The sequence below is a fragment of the Oryctolagus cuniculus genome, chromosome 3, assembly GCF_964237555.1.
Source record: "Oryctolagus cuniculus chromosome 3, mOryCun1.1, whole genome shotgun sequence".
NCBI classification, from domain to species: Eukaryota; Metazoa; Chordata; class Mammalia; order Lagomorpha; family Leporidae; genus Oryctolagus; species Oryctolagus cuniculus.
Genome location: NC_091434.1, coordinates 69,740,129 through 69,763,485, shown reverse-complemented (window position 1 = coordinate 69,763,485; position 23,357 = coordinate 69,740,129). Strand labels below are relative to the sequence as shown.

The window sequence follows — 23,357 nt, the reverse complement described above, 5'->3', positions numbered from 1 at the left end:
TGCCCTTAGAGGAAGAGAGCATAACCTAGACTCCACACAAGATTTCATCTAAGATATCCAAGATATAATCAAAAACTCCTGGACACACGAATTAAGAGGAAAAACAGTCAGTAAGTATAGGCTTTGAGAAAATATTTGTGAATTAATATACAAGGTCTTGGGGCCAGCTCTGTGGCGCAGCAGGTTAACGCCCTGGCCTGAAGTGCTGGCATCACATATGAGCGCTGGTTCAAGACCTGGCTTCTCCACTTCCAATCCAGCTCTCTGCTAACGCCTGGGAAAGCAGTAGAAGATGGCCCAAGTCCTTGGGCCCCTGCACCCACGTAGGAGACCTGGAAGGGGCTCCTGACTCCTGATCGGCGCAGCTCTGGCCCTTGTGGCCAATTGGGGAGTGAACCATCAGATGGAAGACCTCTCTCTCTTTCTCTCTGCCTCTCCTCTCTGTGTAACTCTTACTTTCAAATAAGTAAATAAATAAATCTTTAAAAAATATATACAAAATCTTTAAAACAGCTTAAAAAAATATGTTCAGGGGCTGGCGCCATGGTGCAATGGGTTAATCTTCTGCCTGTGGTGCTGGCATCCCTTATGGGCACCGGTTCTAGTCCCAGCTACTCCTCTTCTGATCCAGCTCTCTGCTGTGGCCTGAAGATGGAAGTGGCCCAAGTGGAAGATGGCCCAAGTCGTTGGGCCCCTGCACCCGCATGGGACACCTGGGAGAAGGTCCTGGCTCCTGGCTTCAGATCCATGCAGCTCTGGCCATTGTAGCCATTTGGGGAGTGAACCAACAGAAGGAAGACCTTTCTCTCTGTCTCTCCCTCTCACTGTCTATAACTCTACCTCTCAAATAAATAAATAAAATCTTAAAAAAAAATATGTTTAGGCCGGCGCCGCGGCTCACTAGGCTAATCCTCCGCCTAGCGGCGCCGGCATACCGGGTTCTAGTCCCGGTCAGGGCGCCGGATTCTGTCCCGGTTGCCCCTCTTCCAGGCCAGCTCTCTGCTGTGGCCAGGGAGTGCAGTGGAGGATGGCCCAGGTGCTTGGGGAAAAGCACCTGGCTCCTGGCTCCTGCCATCGGATCAGCGCGGTGCGCTGGCCGCAGCGCGCCGGCCTCGGCGGCCATTGGAGGGTGAACCAACGGCTAAAGGAAGACCTTTCTCTCTGTCTCTCTCTATCACTGTCCACTCTGCCTGTCAAAAAAAAAAAAATGTGTTTAGGTATGGCTGTTTGGCCTAGTGGTTAAGATGCCTGCATCCCATATCAAAGTGTCTGGCTTCAACAGCCACTTTCCAGTTTCTGACTCCAGTTTTTCCGCTAATGCAGACCACGAGAAGCAGCAGTGATGACTCAAGCAGATGGCAGGGTTCCTGCCACCCATGTAGGAGATCTGGAGTTTCTGGCTCCTGGCTTTGGCCCAATCCAGCCCAGGCCACTGTGTTCCTTTGGAGAGTGAACTAGCAGGTGGGAGTGCTCTCATTCCCCCTCAAATAAACAAACAAACAATTTTTAAAGTGTTCAAAGATTTAAAGGAAAAGATGGATAAAATGAATGAATATATAGAGGAAACCTCAGCAGAGAAATGGAAACTATATTTTAAAACAGGAAATTCTACACAATCTATATATAATATCTGAAATACAAAGTTTATTGAGTAGGGCTGACAGCTGATAGACACTGTAGAAGAGTTAGTGAACTGAAAGGCAGATTTAGAAATTATTCAAGGAGAGGAGCCAAGATGGCAGTATAGCAACAAGACATTCTGAGTCTTGGGGGGAAAATATTTAATAAGGAATGGAGATACAGGCTAGCAATAGAGCCACGAGAGTTTCAAGTGGAGAAACCTGGGAGTCCAGCAGACTGAGTAGGACCACACAGAGGAAGCAAAGAGTCACTGACACAGCAGAGGTACAGTGGAGAAGCCAAATGGGGCGTCTGACGCCATGCCCTGCCCCTCCCTGGGCAGACCATGTGAGACACAAGGTCGTGAGTCCATGGAGCTGAGGTTAGCAGCCAGCAGGAGAGCTGGGCAAACTGTTTGAAATTCCAAGAGGGAAGAACAGGGGAAAAGACAGAGAACTCGGGTATACCCCTGCCCATCATGTCTCCCCCTCCACCTAACCAGACCTATAGCCAGCTGGGAGAAGCCATATTGTCTGTTTACATCTCCAAATGTAAACACAGTGCTACTGTATTTGTCTTCTGTGCACATGCCCATTAATTGTGGGACTACTTCACCACACACGCCCCACCCAGAAACAAGGATCGCAACATTTCAGAGTTATTTCCCACCACCACTACACGAACTGTACAACAGGGAAAAGTTGTAAACATTGAAATCCCTAGCTTGTTTCATACACCAGAGCCCGGCCCAAGTAGGTGGGGCTTAGTGCACCAGAGCTCTCTTTTCTGGCCCCATGACCATCCAGAAGCAAGCAGGGCTGACAGAGGTAGGGCTACATATTTCCACTGGCAATGCACAGACACAGAGCAGCTCATAGCAGAGGGAAATCTCACCATTAGCACCAAGACACATATTAAAGATAAAAGGAATCAGAAATGCTGAAAAACAAAGAGAAAAATTTTAATAATAAGATTAAGAAAGATAGTATTAGCCCCGAATGGAACATAACATCAGCTCTTCAATAATAGAAGCAGAAGAAGAAGGGATTGAAGATATACCAGAATCAGAATTCAGAAAATTAATCGTCAGATTACTTAGAAGCAATCAGAAACACATTCATGACCTAAATGAAAAGTGTTCCCAAGAAATTGAGATAGTAAAGAGAAATCAAAATGAAATTATAGATATGAAGAATTCAATAGAGCAAATAAAAATATAGTGGAGAGTCTCAAAAATAGAATCAATGAGACAGAAGAATGAATATCAGAACTAGAAGACAAATTTATGGAAATAACACAGACCAAACACAACAAAAAGAAATCAGGAAATTGAAGAACACAGTTGGAGATCTCCAAGATTCTATCAAATGATGCAACATATGGATCCTAGGAATCCCAGAAGGCATTGAAACAGAGAAAGGATCAGAAGGCCTTCTTAATGAAATAACAGCAGAGAACTTTCCCCTTCTGGAGAAAGAAAGAGACATCCAAGTTTAGGAAGTACACAGAACTCCCAATAGACACAACCAGAAAAGATCCTCACCTAGACATACAGTGGCAAAGCTCTCCTCAGTAACACATGAAGAAAAGATCCTAAAATGTGCCCAAGAGAAACACCAAATCACATTCAGAAGAAACCCAATTAAACTCACTCCAGACTTTTCATCACAAACCATACAGGGAGAGAATGGCAAGACGTACTCTAAGTTCTAAGAGAAAAAAACTGTTAACCCAGATTACTGTACCCTGCAAAGCTCTCATTTATGAATGAAGGAGAAATAAGGATCTTCCACAGCAAACAGAAATTGAAAGAATTTGCAAGTACATGCCAAGCTCTAGGCTTGCTCAAACACGTGCTACACACAAACACAGAAACAGGAACATCACTGGAAAAGTAGATAATTACCCAGCAACAAATGAAATCCAAAGTACATAAACAGAACTATTTACAGAAACATGGCAGGGCAAAGTTGGTACTTAACAATAGTAACATTGAACATAAATGGTCTCAACTACCCAGTTAAAAGACACAGACTGGCTGAATGGATTAAAAAAAGAAAACCTATCTATTTGCTACCTACAAGAAACACATCTTGTGGGGAGCAACTGAGACTAGACTAAATTACTGGAACTAAGATTAATTCTATGCATCTGATCTCCCACAATATGGCGCTGAGAGAGAGCAAACAACTTCTACGCAGCTGCCTCGCCAATTTGACTAACAAGTGGCAGGAGCTGATCCTGCTCCTGATTGGAGGAGAGCAGCATGCTCAGCGTGTGGGCAGCAGAGCATGGATTGGTGGAAGAGGACTATAAAGGAAGAGAGAAACAACATGCACCGGGTAACACCTGGGAAACATCTGAGCAACCCCTGAGAGAGCCGGCTGGCGGTATGCCGCTCCTCCGCGGAAGCGGGGAAAGCGGTGGGGGGGGGGGTGCCGCCCCTCCACGGAGGTGGGGGGGCTGGCAGCTAACCCGGGACGGCGTCGTTCCTCCGCGAGTGAGGGAACGGCAGCTAACCCGGGAAAAGCCGGGCAAAAAGAACAGCGCAGGGTCTAGTGTTGTTCCTCCGCGAGAGGGGGAGCGACACATCTTACCAACAGAGATGCACAGACTGAAAATGAAAGGATGGAAAAAGATAATCCATGCCAACAGAAACCAAAAAGGAGCTGGTTTGGCCATCCTAATATCAGACAAAATAGACTTTAACACAAAAACCATCAAGAGAGACAAAGAATGGCACTATATAATGATCAAAGGATCAATTCAACAGGAAGATGTGACCATTATAAATGCATATACAACCAAACACACCTGGCTATTTAAAAGAAATGTTAAAGGATTTAAAGGGAGATATAGATCCAAATACAACAGTGATGGGAAACTTCAATACCCCACTCCTCAGCAATGGACAGATTAACAAAACAAAAAATCAGTAAGGAAACAAGAGTTAATCAAAACCAGAAACCAAACAGACCTAGCAGATATCTACAGAACCTTCCACCCTACAGCCAAAGAGTACAAATACTTCTCTCCATGCATGGAACTTTCTCTAGGATTGACCACATGCCAGACCATAAAGCAAGTCTCAGCAAATTCAAAAAAATCAAAGTCATACCCTGCATCTTCTCAGATCACAATGCAATGAAGCTGGAAATCAACAACTCAAGAATACCTACATCATATATAAACACATGGAGAATGAACAACATGCTACTGAATGAACAGTGGATCACAGAAGAAATCAAAAGAGAAATCAAAAAATTTCTGGAAACAAAGATGACCTTACAAGACACCAAAATTTGTGAGATACAGCAAAAGCAGTGTTAAGAGGAAAGTTTATAGCAATTGGTACCTGCATCAAGAAACTGGAAAGGCACGAAATAAATGAACTATTTATGTACCTCAAGGACCTAGAAAAAAAAAAACCAGCAAACTAAATCCAAAACTAGTATAAGGAAAGAAATAATTAAAATTAGAGAAGAAATCAACAAAATAAAAACAAAAAATACAAAATATCAGTAAAACAAAGAGCTGGACTTTTGAAAAAATAAACAAAACTGACACATCATTGGCTCAACTAACCAAAAAAAGGAGAGAGAAGACCCAAATCGATACAATTAGCGATGAAAAAGGAAATGTAGCAACAGACACCAAAGAAATAAAAAGAATCATCAGAAATTACTACAAAGAGCTGTTTGCCAACAAACTAGGAAACCCAGAAGAAATGGATAGATTCCTGGACACAAACAACCTGCCTAACCTGAGCCAGGAAGACACAGAAAACCTAAACAAACCCTAACCAAGTCAGAAATTGAATGAGTAATAAAGGCCCACCCAACAACGAAAAGCCCAGGACCAGATGGCTTCACTGCTGAATTCTACCAAACATTTAAGAAGAACTAACTCCAATTCTTCTCAAGCTATTTAAAACAACTGAAAGGGAGGGAATCCTCCCAAATTCCTTCTAGGAAGCCAGCATCACCTTAATCCCTAAATCTGGAAAAGATGCAACAGAGAAAGAAAACTATAGACTGATTTCCTTGATGAACATAGATGCAAAAATCCTCAACAAAATCCTGGCCAATCAAATTCAACAATACATCAGGAAGATCATTCACCCAGACCAAGTGGGATTTATCCCTGGTATGTAAGGATGGTTCAACATTTGGAAATCAATCCATGTGATACATCACGTTAACAAATCGAACAAAATCATATGATTATCACAATGAATGCAGAGAAAGAATTTGATAAAATATAACACCCTGTCATGATGTAAACTCTAAGCACATGCAGTCTAGAAGGAACATTCCTCAACATAATTAAGGCAATTTATGACAAGCCCACGGCCAGCATGCTATTGAATGGGGAAAAATTGGAAGTATTCCCACTAGATCTGAAACCAGTCAAGGATGCCCACTCTCTCCATTGGTATTCAAAATAGTACTGAAAGTTTAAGCCAGAGCCATCAGGCAAGAAAAAGAAGTCAAAGGGATTCAGATAGGTAAGGATGAAGTCAATCCTTATTTGAAGATGATATGATTATATATATAGGGGAACCGAAAGACTGCACTAGCAGACTACTGGAACTCATAAAAGTGTTTCGTAAAACAGCAGGATATAAAATCAACACACAAAAAACAACAGCCTTTGTATACACAGACAATGCCATGGCTGAGAAAGAACTTCTAAGATCAATCCCATTCACAATATCTACCAAAAAAATACCTTGGAATAAATTTAACCAAGGAGGTCAAAGATCTCTATGATGAGAATTATAAAACTCTAAAGAAAGAAATAGAAGAAGACATTAAAAAATGGAAAAAAAAATTCCATGTTCAGGGATCGGAAGAATCAATATCATCAAAATGTCCATTCTTCCAAAAATAATTTACAGATTCAATGCCATACCAATCAAAATACCAAAGACATTCTTCTCAGATCTGGAAAAAATGATGCTGAAATTCATTTGGAAACACAGAGGCCTCGGATAGCTAAAGCAATTTTATATAACAAAAACATAGCCGGAGGCATCACAATACCAGATTTCAAGACATACTACAAGGCAGTTATAATCAAAACATTCTGGTACTGGTACAAAAACAGATGGATGGACCAATGGAACAGATTAGAAATGCCAGAAATCAATCCAACCATCTACAATCAACTTGTATTTGACCAAGGAGCTAAAACCATTCTCTGGAGCAAGGACAGTCTCTTCAACAAATGGTGCTGGGAAAACTGGATTTCCACATGCAGAACTATGAAGCAAGACCCCTACCTTACACCTTACACAAAAATCCATTCAAAATGGATTAAAGACCTAAATCTACTACCAAATACCATCAAATTACAAGAGAGAATTGAGGAAATTCTCAGAGTTCCTGGAAAAGACCCCAGAGGCACAAGCAATAAAAACCAAGATTAACAAGTGGGATTACATCAAATTGAGAAGCTTCTGTACAGCAAAAGAAAAAAGAAACAGTCAAGAAAGTAAAGAGGCAACCAACAGAATGGGAGAAATTATTTGCAAACCATGCAACTGATAAAAGATTAATAACCAGAATTTATAAAGTGATAAAAAAATTAACAATAGCAAAGCAAAGTCAAGAAGTGGACAGGGGCCGGCGCCATGGCTCACTTGGCTAATCCTCTGCCTGCAGTGCTGGCATCCCATATGGGTGCCGGGTTCGAGTCCTGGCTGCTCTTCTTCTAGTCCAGCTCTCTGCTGTGGCCCGGGAAGGCAGTGGAGGATGGCCCAAGTGCTTGGGCACCTGCACCCATGTGGGAGCCTGGGAGGAAGCACCTGGCTCCTGGCTTTGGATCAGTGTAGCTCCAGCTGTAGTGGCCATTTGGGGGGGGGGTGAACCAATGGAAGGAAGACCTTTCTCTCTGTCTCTCTCTCTCACTGTCTAACTGCCTGTCCAAAAAAAAAAAAAAAAAAATGGACAAAGGACTTAAATAGATATTTCACAAAAAAGGAAATCCAAATGGCCTACAGACACATGAAAAAATGCTCACGATCACTAGCCATCAGGGAAATGCAAATCAAAATCATAATGAGGTTTCACCTCATCCCAGTTAGAATGACTTTCATACAGAAATCAATAAACAACAGATGCTGGCAAGGATGTGGTTAAAAAGGTACCCTAATCTACTGTTGCTGGGAATGCAAACTGGTAAAGCCACTATGGAAGACAGTTTGGAGATGCCTCAGAAATCTGAATCTACCATATGACCCAGCCATCTCACTCCCTGAAATTTACCCAAAGGAAATGAAATCATCAAATAAAAGAGTCATCTGCACCTCCATATTTATTGCAGCTCAGTTCACAATAGGTAAGACATGGAATCAACCTAAATGCCCATCAACAGAAGACTGGATAAAGAAACTATGGGATATGTACTCTATGGAATACTAGACAGCTGTTTAAAAAAAATGAAATCCATTCATTTACAGCTAAATGGATGAATCTAGAAAATATCATACTTAGTGAAATAAGCACCAAAGGGACAAATACCATATGTTCTCCCTGATCTGTGACAACTAACAGAGCACCTAAAAGGAAACCTGTAGAAGTGAAACTGACACTATGAGAAGCAATTACTTGAACAGCCTTTGTCTTGACTGTCAAGGAACAGTTTATTATTTCATTTCATTTATTTATTTTTTATTCTTTTTTCTCTATTTAATACCATTGGCCAAACTCCTTACTTAACATAGAATTAATCATGTATATATTAAATCAATTGAAAATAGATCCCAGTTAAAAATAAGAGTGGGAATGAGAGAGTAAAGAGCTGTACACATTCCCACAGCCTTATCCCTAAGGGTGAAGCTAAAAACTTGCCATGGGACTCCAAACCCCATTTAGCTGGGTGGCACTAATCCCATCTTATGTGATAAAGTGATCATATTAAGTATGGAATTGATCATATAGATAGGACCATAAGTCAAAGGGATCACATAAATAAGACCAAGTGCCTGGTAATAACAATGGATAGAATTATAAAGGAGAGAAAGTTCCAACATGGGAAGCAGTCCACACAGCAGACTCATAGAATGACAAATGTCCTAAACAGCACTCTGACCTCAGAATCAGCCCCTATGGCATTCATATCTGACTGAAAATACCACGAGAGCATTTCAGGCATGGAAAGCCAAGACATAGTGGCAAAAATGGTTCTGTATGGACTATCTTTGTGAGTGAGACCCTACTGGAAAAAAGGGACCATCAAAGAAGGATGTACTTTTCTCTGAAGGGAGGAGAACTTCCACTTTGCATATGGCCCTGTCCAAAAACCAATGGAGTTTGTGGACTCAAAACAGCTCATGTCAAGAGCCTAGGGTGATCACTGACATCATAAATAAGAGTGTCAGTTGTTAAATCAACCACAAGAGTCACTGTGTACTTGCTCCCCATGTTAGATCTCTGTCCTTAATGTGTTGTACTATGAGAATTAACAGTAAAACTTGTCTTTAAACTGTACTTTATACTTTGTGTGTCTGTGTGGTTGCAAATAGTTGAAATTTCTACTTAGTATAGAGTTGGTCTTCTGTATATAAAGTCAATTAAAAATGAATCTTAATGGAAAATGGAATGGGAAAGGTAGAAGGAGGTGGGATGGGAGTTGGGGTGGAAGGGCAGGAATGGGAGGAAGAAACAGTATAACCCTAAAAGCTGTACATAAGAAATTTGTATTCATTAAATAAAAACCTTCAAAAAATAAATGAAATTATTCAAACTAAAGAGCAGAAAGAAAAAAATATTGAAAAAGAGTATTAGTCTCAGTAGCATGTGGGATAATACCAATTGGTCTAACAAACATAAATTGAAATCCCAGGAATAAACAGAGGAGAGAAAAAGAAGGGGCAATAAAAAAAATACTGAGGAAATGAAGGCTAAAAATTTTCTGAAGTTGATTAAAAAAAAAAAGAAGAAGAAGCAACCAACAGATCCAGGAAGCACAGCAAATCTTAGGCAACATAAAAAAAATTGATAAAAAACAAAGATGGAGAAGTGTTAAAAGTAGATATTATATATGGAAAAAAAGATATGCAAACCATAATGATACGAAATCAATGGAGAGCTAAAAACAAAGCAATGGCATCCTTAACGTGCTGGAGGAAAATCTGCCAACTTAGGATTCTATAAGCAGTGAAAAGACTTCAGCATTTTAAAATAAAGACTTTTTCAAGTAAACACAATTTGAGATAATTTCTCACAGCAGAGCCTGCATTACAAGAAAAGGTAAAGCTCCATAGGTTAAAGGCTACAGGGCTGGCACTGTGGCGTAAATTAAACCTCTGCCTGTGGCATCCCATATGGGCCCAGGTTCAAGTTCCAGCTGCTCTACTTCCAATCCAGCTTCCTGCTGATGGCCTGGGAAGGCAGTCGGAGATGGCCTAAGTGCTTGGGCCCCTGCATCCACGTGGGAGACCCAGAAGAGGCTCCAGGTTTTGCATTGGCCATTACAGCCATTTGGGGAGTGAACCAGTGGATGGAAGACCTCTCTCTGTTTCTCCTTCTCTCTGTCTGTAACTCTGCCTCTCGGACAAATAAGTGAATCTTAAAAAAAAAAAAAAAAGGAAATAGAGATGTTGGAGAAATGACAAGTGGAATCACAACGTGAAGTTTTTATAGTGTATGTTAAGTGGTACAATGTAATTCCAAGTAGATTGTACTAACCTGAGTAAGCATATTGTAATTCCCAGAGCAAAGAAAGTGTTCTCAAAGAAAGTGTGGTCTCATAACAATAATGGATTTTTTCTCTTTCATTTTGTTGATATTTGCATTGATGACATAAAAACAATGATGGGTAAAATTGCAACTGTGTTAGCATAACACAAGGCAGTGGATTAGCAGTCCTTGTATTCTCTACCATGACCCAAGGAGTGATAAAGAATACACCAGTTTTTGTTTACAAAAAAAATTGTTTTTCAATTTCAGTGGTTGAAGCAGTAACAACTATTAATTTAATAAAATACTTAACCTTGGGTACACATCTTTTTAATATTCTATGTGACACAATGGAAAGCATACATAATGCACTTCTGTGGCATACCCCAGTGTGAAGGGAAACGCACTTGTACTATATGACTTGTGAACAGAAGGAGTCACTTTTCCTGTGTTAGAAATGGTGAACTGAAACCAGCTGCCTTTCTTCATGGAATGCTATTTTCACTTGGAAGGGCAATTATAGACAAAACTATACTTATTCTGTTACTTCAAGAGAAAAACAATTGACAGTAATTGTTGCTCCAGATAAATTCTGTGCTTTTAAGCAAAAAATGGGAGTTTTGAAACCTTGTGTCTACAACCATGAGTATGATAGTTTCTTAATACTTACAGATTTTCCTGATGAGGCTAGTGTTAATATTAATAAATGTGATTTTGGGGGCAGGCATCTGGACTTTTGAGATATACCCACATCCTATATTGGAGTGCTTGGGTTCAAGGAACAGCTCTATTCTCTGGAGCACCCTGGGAGGCAGCAGGTAATGGTTGAAGTACTTGGGTCACTGCCACCTATGTAGGAGACTTAGTTTGAGCTCCTGTCTCCTGGCTTTGCCCTGGCCAAGCCTGGTCTGTAAAGGGAATTTGGGGAATGAATCAGTAGATGAGAAATTTCTCCCTTGTCTGTCTGACTTTCAAATAAATAAAATAAGTAAATTTTAAAAATATGAAAATTGGTGATTTTAAAAAATTGTATAATGAAATGTATCAACATTTGGAAGATCTATATTAAATAGGGAATCAATGTTTTCCAAATTATCCATGCATGATATTATAAAATGATAATAAAGGATAAAGGATCCTTCCAAAGTACAAGGTGTATCGATGGATTATAATATAGTAGAATATGGAAAGTTCATTCATATAGTTTCATATTTCATATTGCAACACAAAATTACTTGAGGTTTAGTGCAATATCAAGAAAAATATCCACAGTTATCTGAAAAGGCTATTAAAAACTTATAAGCACATACCTGTGTGAGGCCAAATTTTCTTTATATATAATTCAAACTAAACGATGTATAAAAGTTGATTGCAGAATCAGATATGACAAACCAGTTTCCTCCATTAAACCAGGCATTAAAAAGATTTGCAAACATTTAATATAATGCTATTATTTGTACTACATTTGGGGGAACATATATGTGTTCTCATTAAAATATATCATGTATATCAACACATAATGAACTTATTATTATCCAGAAATGAATTAATAAATGTAATGTCTCAGTTTTAACTTTTAGTATGGAAAATATCAACAGATATAATCCACCTAAGTAAGTTCTTTGGCGTCCTTAGCAATTTAAAAGTGTAAAGAAGTCCTGAGACCAAAATGTTTTATTGACACAGAGTAACCCCTAAAATAATCATGCAAAGTTACATGGCTAAAAATCTAGGAAAAGAAATAAAATAGAAGACAAAAAAGTATTCAGTTTATTCAAAAAGAAAAAAATCAAGAAGAAAGGAACAACAGAAAGAACAGATAAGATAAAAAAGTAAACAAGAGATAACCAAACAAAACTGTAATTTACATGTACTAGTACTGAGTATGGTCTTGAGTTTCTTTACTTCCTATTTCTCTCTTATATATGTGTGATAATAGATTTTTTTAAAGATTTGTTTATTCATTTGAAAGGCAAGAGTTACAGAGAGAGGCAGGGGGAGAGAGAGGGAGAAAGGGAGGGAGGGAGGGAGGAAGGGAGGGAGAGAGAGAGAGAGAGAGTAAGAGAGAGAGAGAGAGAGAAACACTGCAAAACACTAAAACACTGCAATGTGCTGATTCACTCCTCAAAGCTTGCCTGGTCTTAGACTAGGCCAAGCCAAAGCTGGGAGCTAGGAACTCAATCCCGGTCTCCCATGTGGGTGGCAGGAAACTGAAGCTGAAAGCAAAGCCAGGACTTGAATCTATGATCAGAAAAGCACTTTATTGATTAAAAAACTTTTTTTTTTATTTGAAAGGCAGAGTTACAGAGAGAGAGACAGAGACAGATAGCAGAGAGAGATAGGTGCTAGTTCACCACCCTAATGGCTATAATGGTCAGGCCAAAACCAGGAGGAGCCAGGATCCAGGAGCTTTTTCTGGGTCTCTCGCACGGGTGTAGGGGCCCAAGTACTTCGGCCAGTTTCTGCTGCTTTCCCAGGTGCACTAGCAGGGAGCTGGATCAGAAGCAGAGAAGCGGGGACTCAAACTAGCACCCATACGGGATGCCAGCACTGCAGGCAGTGGCTTAACCTGCTATGCCACAGTGCCGGCCCCTAAATTTTTGAAAGTAACTAATAGTTAGTTTATTTATTTGAAAGTCAAAGAGAGAGAAACAAAATGTGAACATTTGAGGAGTGAACCAGTGAATGGATAATTTCTCTCTGCCTCTCCCTTTCTCTCTGTAGCTCTGCCTTTCCAATAAATAAATCTTTTTAAAAAACCTATTATCATACACATAAGAGAAAGTAAAGAAACTCAATATTCTCTCTCTCTCTCTCTCTCTCTCAAACACACACACACACACACACACACACACACATACACACAGAAAGAGAGAGAGAATTTCCCATCTGCTGGGGTTCACTCCCCAAATGTCCACAATAGCTAGAGCTGGTCTGGCCAAAGCCAAGAACTAGGAACTCAACTTGGGTTTCCCACGTCAGTGGTAGGGAGACAAATAGCTGAGTCACCTGCTGCCTCCAGGATGAGCATTAGCAGAAGGCTGGAACTGGAAGCAGAGTCAGGACTTGAACCCAGACAATCCAATATGGTATGTAGGTGTCCCAAGAGACATTTTAACCATTTTGCCAAATGCCTGTTCCATGTTACTTTTGAAATTTCAATTTATTTTACTGTTGAATATTTTCCTATATCCTCACAGGTACTTCCTTGTGGTCAACTTCCTGTCTATCCCCACTACCCATTTACCCACAAAGCAAAAGGTTTTCATTCTTTTCTAACAACATAACATGTATTCTATAGGCTAACCTCAATGTGTGGCAGTGGAAAATTGTTTAAATTTTTGTCTCTCCATTTTTGTATTAGTAAAATAAGAATAATAGTTCTCAAAACAGTATACAAATTAGGATTAAGTACTCTGAAATTATAATTAGCCTATTTCATCAAATCTAAGATGCCATTATTTTCTGTACCAGCAAGAAAAAGAAACACTTGCAATTACAGTTTAAGATGTCATCAACTGTAAGAAGTGTCATGATTTCAAAGATGTTAATTGGTGAATGAATGTGAGCTTCAGAATGGATGAACTAGAACTGTTACAGGCAGATCACCTAATAATTGAACTGACTTCAATTACATCTTTTTTTCTATGATTGATACTAATTTAAAGTTCTGACTCCTAACTGCCAACTCTGTTTTTGGCTGTAATGAATATTTCAGTTGATTATTGTTGTTAGTAAATCCATTTCTCACGTAGGCATGAGATATTAACAAAAGATAGAGCACAAAATCAATGCCTTCCCACTTATGTACACAGTGGAATGCAGGTCACAGGTGCTCCCACATCCCTTATTAAACATTCGTTGGGAATCTATATCCAGCAGGCACTTGATTGTAACTGGGGACATGAAAATGATGAAGATTTTGTAAAACTCATAACTGCTGAGCAACTGTAATCAGAATTAAAGAATACAGAATTTGTTATCAGGTAGATAGCAAGGTGGGAGTAGGTGAGTAAAGGGGGGCATTCTTTTTAAAAATTAAAAATCAAACAATACCAATGCATGTATAAAAACAGAAGGTTTCATATCCACTCTATCTCTATCCTTACTCCCACCATTATCAGGATAATGTGGACCTTTCCAGAATTTTCTCACTATATATAAAGATAAAGCCATGTATACATGACTACATATAGCATAAGTATATAGCTCTTTAACAAAAATGACTGCTCTTTTCTTTAACAACATATCATAGCCGTCTCTTGATATCAGCATACACAGATATCTCATTTTTATTAACTGCTACATTATTTTGGGAATGCATGGATATAAAGGCAGAGTTACAGAGAGGGAGAGGCAGAAAGAGACACAGAGGTTCACTCCCTAAATAGCCACAATGGCCAGGGCTGGGCCAGACTAAAGCCAGGAACCAGGAGTTTCATCCAGGTCTCCCACATGGGTACAGGGGCCCAAGTACTTGGGCCATCTTCTGCTGCTTTCCCAGCCGCATTAGTAGGAATGCTGGATCAGAAGTGGAACAGCTGGAACTTGAATCGGCACCCACATGGGATGTCAGCTTTACCTGCTGGGCCACAGTGATGCCCCATATAACCACATTTTTTTATTCTTTCTTTTTTTTTTTCTTTTTTGACAGGCAGAGTGGACAGTGAGAGAGAGAGACAGAGAGAAAGGTCTTCCTTTTGCCGTTGGTTCACCCCCCAAATGGCTGCTGCCAGCACACCAAGCTGATCTGAAGCCAGGAGCCAGGTGCTTCTCCTGGTCTCCCACAGGGTGCAGGGCCCAAGCACTTGGGCCATCCTCCACTGCACTCCCTGGCCACAGCAGAGAGCTGGCCTGGAACAGGAGCAACCGGGACAGAATCCGGTGCCCCAACCGGGGCTAGAACCCGGGGTGCCGGCGCCGCAGGCGGAGGATTAGCCTATTGAGCCGCGGCGCCGGCCAGTAATAAGTCTTACGAATTGGCAGCTGAGCTTCCCTCCCTGTACTGCTTCTGAGGGACAGAGGTTGGGTTAGGAGCCATTCTGAGGCAACACAGAAGCTATAATTCTTTCCTTGCTTACCAATCTTTTTGATGCTTATGGTTTTTGGGGGGTTGCTGTTGTTATAGTTTTACTTGCTTTTACAAATTCTTGTTTATTTTGTTAGAGAATCCTCTTTTCAGATCCATCCCATCTTCTTCCTTTTTTTTTTTTTTTAAAGATTCATTTATTTATTTGAGAGGAAGAGTTACAGACAGAGAGAGGGAGAGACAGAGAGAGAGAGGACTTCTATGCACTGGTTCACTTCCCAAATGGCTGCAACGGCTGGAGCTGAGCCGATCCAAAGCCAGGAGCTAGGAGCTTCTTCTAGGTCTACCACATGGGTGCAGGGGCCCAAGCACTTGGGCCATCTTCCACCACTTTCCCAGGCCATAAGCAAAGAGTCGGTCAAAAGAGGAGCAGCCAGGACATGAACCAGTGCCTATCTGGCATGCTGGTGCTGTAGGTGGAGGCTTAACCTACTACACCACAGCACTGGCCCCCATCCTATCTTCTTTATCCAGAAGGTTCCAGCTTGCTTGTGAATCTAGAACTCCTGCATAGCAGTGATCACCTCCCAGTCCTCACTTGAGTACTGCACAGAACCTAGCCAGTGATGGGCAAATATCAACCTATAAAAATGCTGGGGATAAAAGACTCCATGTGCTATAATTCTAGATAATTCTCTTGTCACATCACCACATCACCTATCCAATTTCTTTTTTTTCTTTTTTTTTTTTAAGATTTATTTATTTATTTGAAAGTCAGAGTTACACAAAGAGGAGAGAGTGAGAGATGTCTTCCATCCACTGGTTCACTCCCCAATTGGTTGCAACGGCTGGAGCTGTGCCGATCCGAAGCCAGGAGCCAGGAGCCAGGAGCTTCTTCCGGGTCTCCCACGTGGGTGCAGGGGCTGAAGGACTTGAGCCATCTTCTATTGCTTTCCCAGGCCATAACAGAGAGCTGGATTGGAAGTGGAGCAACCAGGACTCAAACCAGCGCCCATATGGGATGCTGGCACTGAAGGCGTCAGCTTTACCCACTACGCCACAGCGCTGGCCCCTCCAGTTTCAAAATATGAAATCTCCCTTCCAGTTGGACGGTCTACTTCATACACTTAAGAATATACTTTCTAGGGGCCGGTGCTGTGGCGTACTAGGCTAATCCTCCGCCTGCGGCACCGGCATCCCATATGGGTGCTGGTTCTAGTCTCGGTTGCTCCTCTTCCAGTCCAGCTCTCTGCTGTGGCCTGGGAAAGCAGTGGAGGATGGCCTGGGTGCTTGGGCCTGCACCCCATGGGAGACCAGGAAGAGGCACCTGGCTCCTGGCTTCGTATCGGTGCAGCACCGGCCATAGCGGCCATTTGAGGGGTGAACCAACGGAAGGAAGACCTTTCTCTCTATCTCTCTCTCTCTCTGTCTGTAATTCTACCTGTCAAATAAATAAATGGAAAAAAATAAAAGAATATACTTTCTGTATTTATTCCCAAATCCAGATCATTGTTTATGCTTCCATTTTTCTAATACAAACAATCTTCACTATTCAAATACTCCTCATTCTTCAAAGCTCAGGCTAAATCCTACCCGCTGTTCCCTCCTCGGCTTCTCATCACAGGAACTTCTTATTCTGAATTCCTATGGTCTTCACTGCCTTCACCACTTATTGTAACCTTGCAAACGCTTCCATATTGTTAATTTATTCATGAGTATAGATCTCAATCTTCCATCTAATGATGATGATAAGAACGATGCCTTTTAGTGAGCACCTACTACTATTGAGAGCCTTACTTGTGTCATCTTCTTTAATATTCACAAGAAACCCTTGAAAGAACTTGCTCAAGCTCACACAGTTGTAAGAGGATAAATACAGGATTTAAATTCAGACTTTTTGGATTTTGAAGCTCATGTTTAGCTACTATATTAACATTTAGTCTAGTTGTAAACTTCTAGTAGATAGGAACTAGAGTTTATATTTCTCTATATGAATTCGCCTATTCAAAGATATGTATGGGATGCCTATTACATAGGAAATACAGCTATGAAACAGACATAAACTAAGGTCTTTACTGGAAAATGATACAGTCTAATAATGAAGATGAAACAGATATGTAAATAACTAAAGCATACATTAGAAAATGGTAATGATAAGATAGCAATTCTTATACAATATGTTGCTTTTCACCATGCATAAATATCTTATATCCTACATACATACTCATGTAATCCTCACAATACCCTATGAAGTCAATATTACTATTATCCAGTTTTACATATGAGAAAGCTGAGCCACAGACAGATTAAGTAGCTTTCCAAGGTTAGCTCATTAAGTCTGTGCTTTCAGCATCCAGACCATACTGCTTCTCATGACAAATATCATCGTGGAGGTAGCCAAAGAAAATACTTATTGAGTAACTGTATTAAGGGACTGAGATTAAAGAAAGTGAGAATTCATGTACAGAACTTTGGACTTGAAGACGAACAGAACAAACCAGTTTTAACTTACAAGTGTTCTAGGCAAAAAAAAAAAAAAAAAAAAAAAAAAAAAAAATCCCAGGCACCCCAACAAAAACAAGGCATGTGCGAGATGATGTGAAGAAACTACCTTCCTCGTCCTTTGGAGGAAATGACTCTGCCTGTTACTCCAGCGGGCATCTATCTTGGAAGAGAGTTCCCTGCAGTATCGCACTGCAGGCTGAGTGCCCCCTTGGTAGGCATGCTGAGGAGGAGGACGGCTGTCTAGACTAGATCAGTTTTTCATGACTGCTAGAATATGCGAAGAGAGTGGGAGAGGACAAGATGAGAAAACTGTTGCTGTGCCGCTCTATGTCCACTCCGTTCAGACTTACTTTTGCCTTTTAAATATTGGGATTCTGGGGTGGGCATTTGGCCTAGCAGTTAAGATGCTTGTTAGGACCTCAGCATCCCACACAAAGTCTGAGTGTCTGAGTTCAATCACAGGCTCTGGCTCCTGATTCCAGCTTCTGTTCACGCTGACCTTTGGAAGGCAGCAGCGATGGCTCAAGTGGTTGGGTTTCTGCCTCCCACTTGGGAAACCTGGATTGAGTTTCCAGCTCCTGGGGGCTCTCAGTTGCTATGAGCATTTGGCAAGTGAACTAGAGGATAGGTGCTCTCTATCATTCTCTCTCTCTCTCTCTCTCAAATAAAGCCAAAGAAATTAATTAATAAAAATAAATAAATAAATAATGGGATTCCATTTAAAAATTTCACTTGAGAAAAGTTATGCTACCGAAGAAAAGTCTGAAAACCACTGAACTGGATCAAGGGTTCCCAGACCCAGCTGCTCAATAGGATTTACCCAAAGAACTCTTTCTAATTAAAAATCCCTGGAGGATACCTCATGCCCAGTGAAACAGTAACTCCTCAAGGCACTCTCATGCAGCCAGCCCAAAGCCAGCTCGCAGTGTCTGAGAAGCACTGGACCAGATCACCCTTGTTTTCCTGGCAGACTGTGACAAAGTAGGCAAGAATCTCAGGCAGAAGAACAGTTGGCATCAAACAGAAAAAGAGAATGTCAACAACTAAATGAGTAGGGTCTAATAAAGAAAAAACATTGGTAAATCAGGAGTATGCCCGGGACCAGAAGTTTCTTTGGAGATTTGATTGCCTGGCAAAAGGCACATTTTATCTCACAGCTTATAATAATCATCCACATTTGTGATGGACTCAAAATAGTTTAATTCCACAGCTGTCCATAAAGTATAATATAAACCACGTATGAGCATATAACTTAAAAAATTTTCTAATAGCCACATTAAAAGAAATGAAAATAAAGACATGGAATTAATTTTATTAATACATTTTAACTCAACATATCCACAGTTTTGCTCAATTCAACATGCAATGCAATGTAAAAATTATTGAGATACTTGACTTTGTTTTGTACTAAGGTTGCAAAAAACCTCCCAACATATTTGAATTCCAAGTAATCACATTTCAAGTGCTCAATAACCACATGTAGCTGGTGTCTACCTTCCTGCCCAGTGCAGGTCTAATTAGTAATAGATGAAGTATTTCTTTTTAAAACTGATATTTTGCTGCAATAAAAACAGAAAAAGGCCAAGAATCACTTTCCCAGCCTTAGAGATCTAGCTGCAGAGGCTCTTCTGATAACCACTTTGCCTGCAGGCATCCCACCCAACTTTATATCTCTAGCCCTGACTGCTTTTCTCCCTCTTCTAGGTAGCAGTATTTGCATTCTGCTCTCAAAGTCTACGCAAAATGTCTAAAATGAAATTCACCATCTTTCTCCCAAAATCAAAAATAATTTGCCTCAACTTTCCAATTTCTATCAGTCACTTAAGGTCAAAACTCCAGAGTCGGCCGGTGCCGCAGCTCAATAGGCTTATCCTCCACCTGCGGCGCCAGCACACCGGGTTCTAGTCCCGGTTGGGGCACCGGATTCTGTCCTGGTTGCCCCTCTTCCAGGCCAGCTCTCTGCTATGGTCTGGGAGTGCAGTGGAGGATGGTCCAAGTGCTTGGGCCCTGCAACCCATGGGAGACCAGGAGAAGCACCTGGCTCCTGTCTTCGGATCAGCGCTGTGAGCTGGCCACAGCGCGCCCGCCGTAGCGGCCATTGGAGAGTGAACCAACGGCAAAAGGAAGACCTTTCTCTGTCTCTCTCTCTTTCACTGTCCACTCTACCTGTCAAAAACAAACAAACAAACAAAACACACACAAAAAAAACAAAAAACCTCCAGAGTCAAGTTCTATTCATTCTTCCTTTCCAATCTCTTTCATACACTTGCCCTCTCCTGCCTCTAGATCTTCCAGGGTATGGTTACCAAATACATATACTGCATACACTGTCTGATGTCACTTCTCCTGGATGCCTCTGTAACGCCTGCCCTTCAGCCATGACTTCGGAACCGTGCACGGTCTGGCTCCCACCCCCATATCTGGCCTGTATCATTCCAACCTGAACTTTCACCAGTCTCCTAGAGGAGGTGTGTCTTCAGCTTACTGTCTCCTAACCAGACCTTAAACTTTCTCATTTCTGTTTTATGACTTTCTACCCACCTAGAAAGCCTGCACTCTAGCCTTACCTATCCAAATCAAGATTCAACAAATATCTGAATGACAGACAATGTGCTAGGTTCTAGAGGCTGAATAAGCAATACTTATCTCAGCCTCATCCACATTAAGAAATGTTCTTGCCTATGCCTTAGTGATTTTATATTACTGAGTTCTTCTTACAAGGCATGCGTAATTTATAACATGCACTGGGCCCTGCAAATTTGCTTTTTTTTTAAATTTCATTTATTTATTTTCATATTATTTGAAAACCAGAGACACAGACAGATCCTTTCATCCACTGGTTCACTCCTCAACTATCTGTAATGGCCAGCGCTAGGCCAGGCTGAAGCCAGGAACCCAGAACTCAATCTGGTTTTCCTGTGTGGGTGGCAAGGACCCAAGTACTTAAGCTCTCACCTGCAGCCTCTCAGGGTGTGCGTTAGCAAGAAGCTGGATTGGAAGCAGAGGAGCTCCAAACCAGGCGCTCTAATATGGAATGCAGGCATCCCAAGTGGCATCTTAACTGCTGCACCAAACATCTCTCCCTCACCTCTCTACTGTTTTGTATTGCTACTTATCAACTCTTCCTATAAATACTTGTTTCCCCACATAGTGTGGATTTCCAGAAAGCATGAGCACCACTGTGTTCTCCCTGGTGCTCAGAAACCAGGAGGTACTGCTTACACATTTGCTGACGGACATGTATTCATAAACGGAGAGCTTTATTAGAGGAGAGCTCCACCTAGAAAAAGCTCCCCCAAGCCCACATCCAGGAATACAATGGCAAATCAGGATCAGTGATAAGCAGAGAGGGCCTGCAAAAACCCCAAAGCTGCTAAAAACACTTGGGAAGTTCCACTTTTCCAATCCCATTTCCAAAGAAATGAAGAATCAGCAACACTTAAGTGAGAATTAGTTGTAGTGTAAGTTAGATTATCAGCTTTAAAAACTCTTTTTCAGTACTAAATGAAAATAATACCACTGGTGATATTTAATAAACATACTGGTACATAATGTCAGAGCTTAAAAGGAAACTCACCACATATTGTGTTCAAAAACTTTGGCTGGATTGGTTAAAATCCTTGACCCCAGAGGGGCTGTTGGGTGGGAACCACTTTGGCATCTGTGTGGCACTGTTCCTAGCCTCAGATAGAAGAGACGATTTCTCCAAATGACATTCATCCTAACCAATACCTGGAAAGTTACAATGATTAATTAGTCAACGTGGATTAAACAGTGTATTAGTTATTAAATGGTCAAAATTTCTTTCAAAGAGTTTAAAACCTGACAAAGGACACAAAAAACGAAAACATTTTAAAATGAAAGATGTGCGTATGGCTTCTTTTCTGAAGTATTTCCAGGCCAACAGAAGAGAAAGGAACATTCAGGGTGGATGACATTGGCTGGCATTCTTTCTAAGCCACAGCCTTGACCAACTTTGCTGTGTGGATATTTGCTTATTTAATTTTTAGCACATGGTCAAAGCATGTAAGCCCAGAATGAGTTTCTTTTTTTCTTTTGTAATTAAAGACAGTTTTTACAAAAGTAATCTTATTATTTTGTTTTCAGAATTCTAAGCAAACATATTTTTGGAGACTGTGACCACTATACCAAAAACTTATGTGCAACAGCAGAATAAGAAAGTAAATCTATGAAATCTCATTCTTTATGATGAACTGAATAAGATAAGTAAGTCAAATACATACTATATCAGGATCCCAACAATTCTTAATTCTAGTATTCCTATGTATATATGGTTTTCTTTTCTCTTCTTTTCTTTTATTTCTTTTCTTTTCTTTCTTTCTCTCTCTCTCTCCCTTTCTCCCTTCCTTCCTTCCTTCCTTTTTTTTTTTAAAAGATTTATTGGGCCGGCACTGTGGCATAGCAGGTTAAGCCTCTGCCTGCAGCAATGGCATCCCATATGGGTGCCACGGTTCGAGTCCCAGCTGCTCCACTTCCAATCCAACACCCTGCTAATGGCCAGGGAAAGCAGTAGAAGAAGGCTCAAGTGCTTGGCCTTGAAAAAAGCTCCTGGCTCCTGGCTTCGGATCAGCCCAGCTCCAGCTATTGCAGCCATTTGGGGAGTGAACCAGTGAATGGAAGATCTCTCTTTCTATCTTTCCCTCTCTGTCTTAACTCTGCCTCTCAAGTAAATAAATAACTCTTATTAAAAAATGAAAAGGAAACAGCTGGAAAAATATTCATCTATTTGTAAGTCAGTTATAGACAGAGAGGGAAACACACAGAGAGAGGTATTCCATCTGCCTGGTTCACTCCCCAAATGGTCACAATGGCCAAGGCTAGGCCAGACTGAAGCCAGGAGGAGCCAGGAGCTTCCTCTGGGTCTTCCACATGGGTACAGGGCCCCAAACACTTGGGTCATCTTCTGTTGCTTTCCTTTGTGCATCAGCAGGGAGCCGGATTGGAAATGGAGCAGCAGGGACTCAAACCAGAGCCCGTATGAGATGGCGGCACTGCAAGCAGGGGCTTTAACCCACTGTGATACAGTGCTGGCCCCTGTATATATTTTTTTATTTTAAAGAAAATATTTATTTATTTATTTGAAAGTCAGAGTTACAGAGAGAAGTGGGGAGGGAGGGTGTCAATGGCAGGGGCTGGGCCAGGCCAAAGCCAGGAGCCAGGAGCTTCATCCATATGTCCCACATGGGTGCAGGGGCCCAAGCACTTGTGACATCTTCTGCTGCTTTCTCAGGTGCATTAACAGGGAGCTGGATCAAAGTAGAGCAGCTGGGATCTAAACCAGTGTTCATATGGGATGCCAGTGTGCCAGGCAGTGACCTAACCTGCTGTGCCACATTGCCAGCCCATATATATAGGTTTTAAAGAATAGGCAGTAATAGGGTTGCACAATAGATTTCCCTATATAAAATGCAGGCCCTAATCCCAGCTCAAGAGGAGAATTACTAGCTGATTGGTCCAAATCCATCCCCATTTCTGGAAGAGTAATTTAAACCTATAAA

The 23,357-nt window shown here is 41.1% G+C and overlaps 1 protein-coding gene across 9 annotated transcripts in view; it reads right to left on the bottom strand.

Annotated features, from left to right (window-relative positions):
- The window catches only part of METTL8 (methyltransferase 8, tRNA N3-cytidine), a 119,484-nt gene that overhangs the window by 46,204 nt on the left and 49,923 nt on the right, over nt 1-23,357 (bottom strand). For 6 of the 9 annotated variants that reach the window (XM_070070704.1, XM_051848525.2, XM_051848526.2 and 3 more), the window contains one exon: nt 21,416-21,570. The exons of the other annotated variants lie outside the window; for them this stretch is intronic. In XM_070070704.1, coding sequence (XP_069926805.1) covers nt 21,416-21,570 — 155 coding nt within the window. The remainder of the gene's footprint in view (nt 1-21,415; nt 21,571-23,357) is intronic. 9 annotated transcript variants of the gene reach the window in all.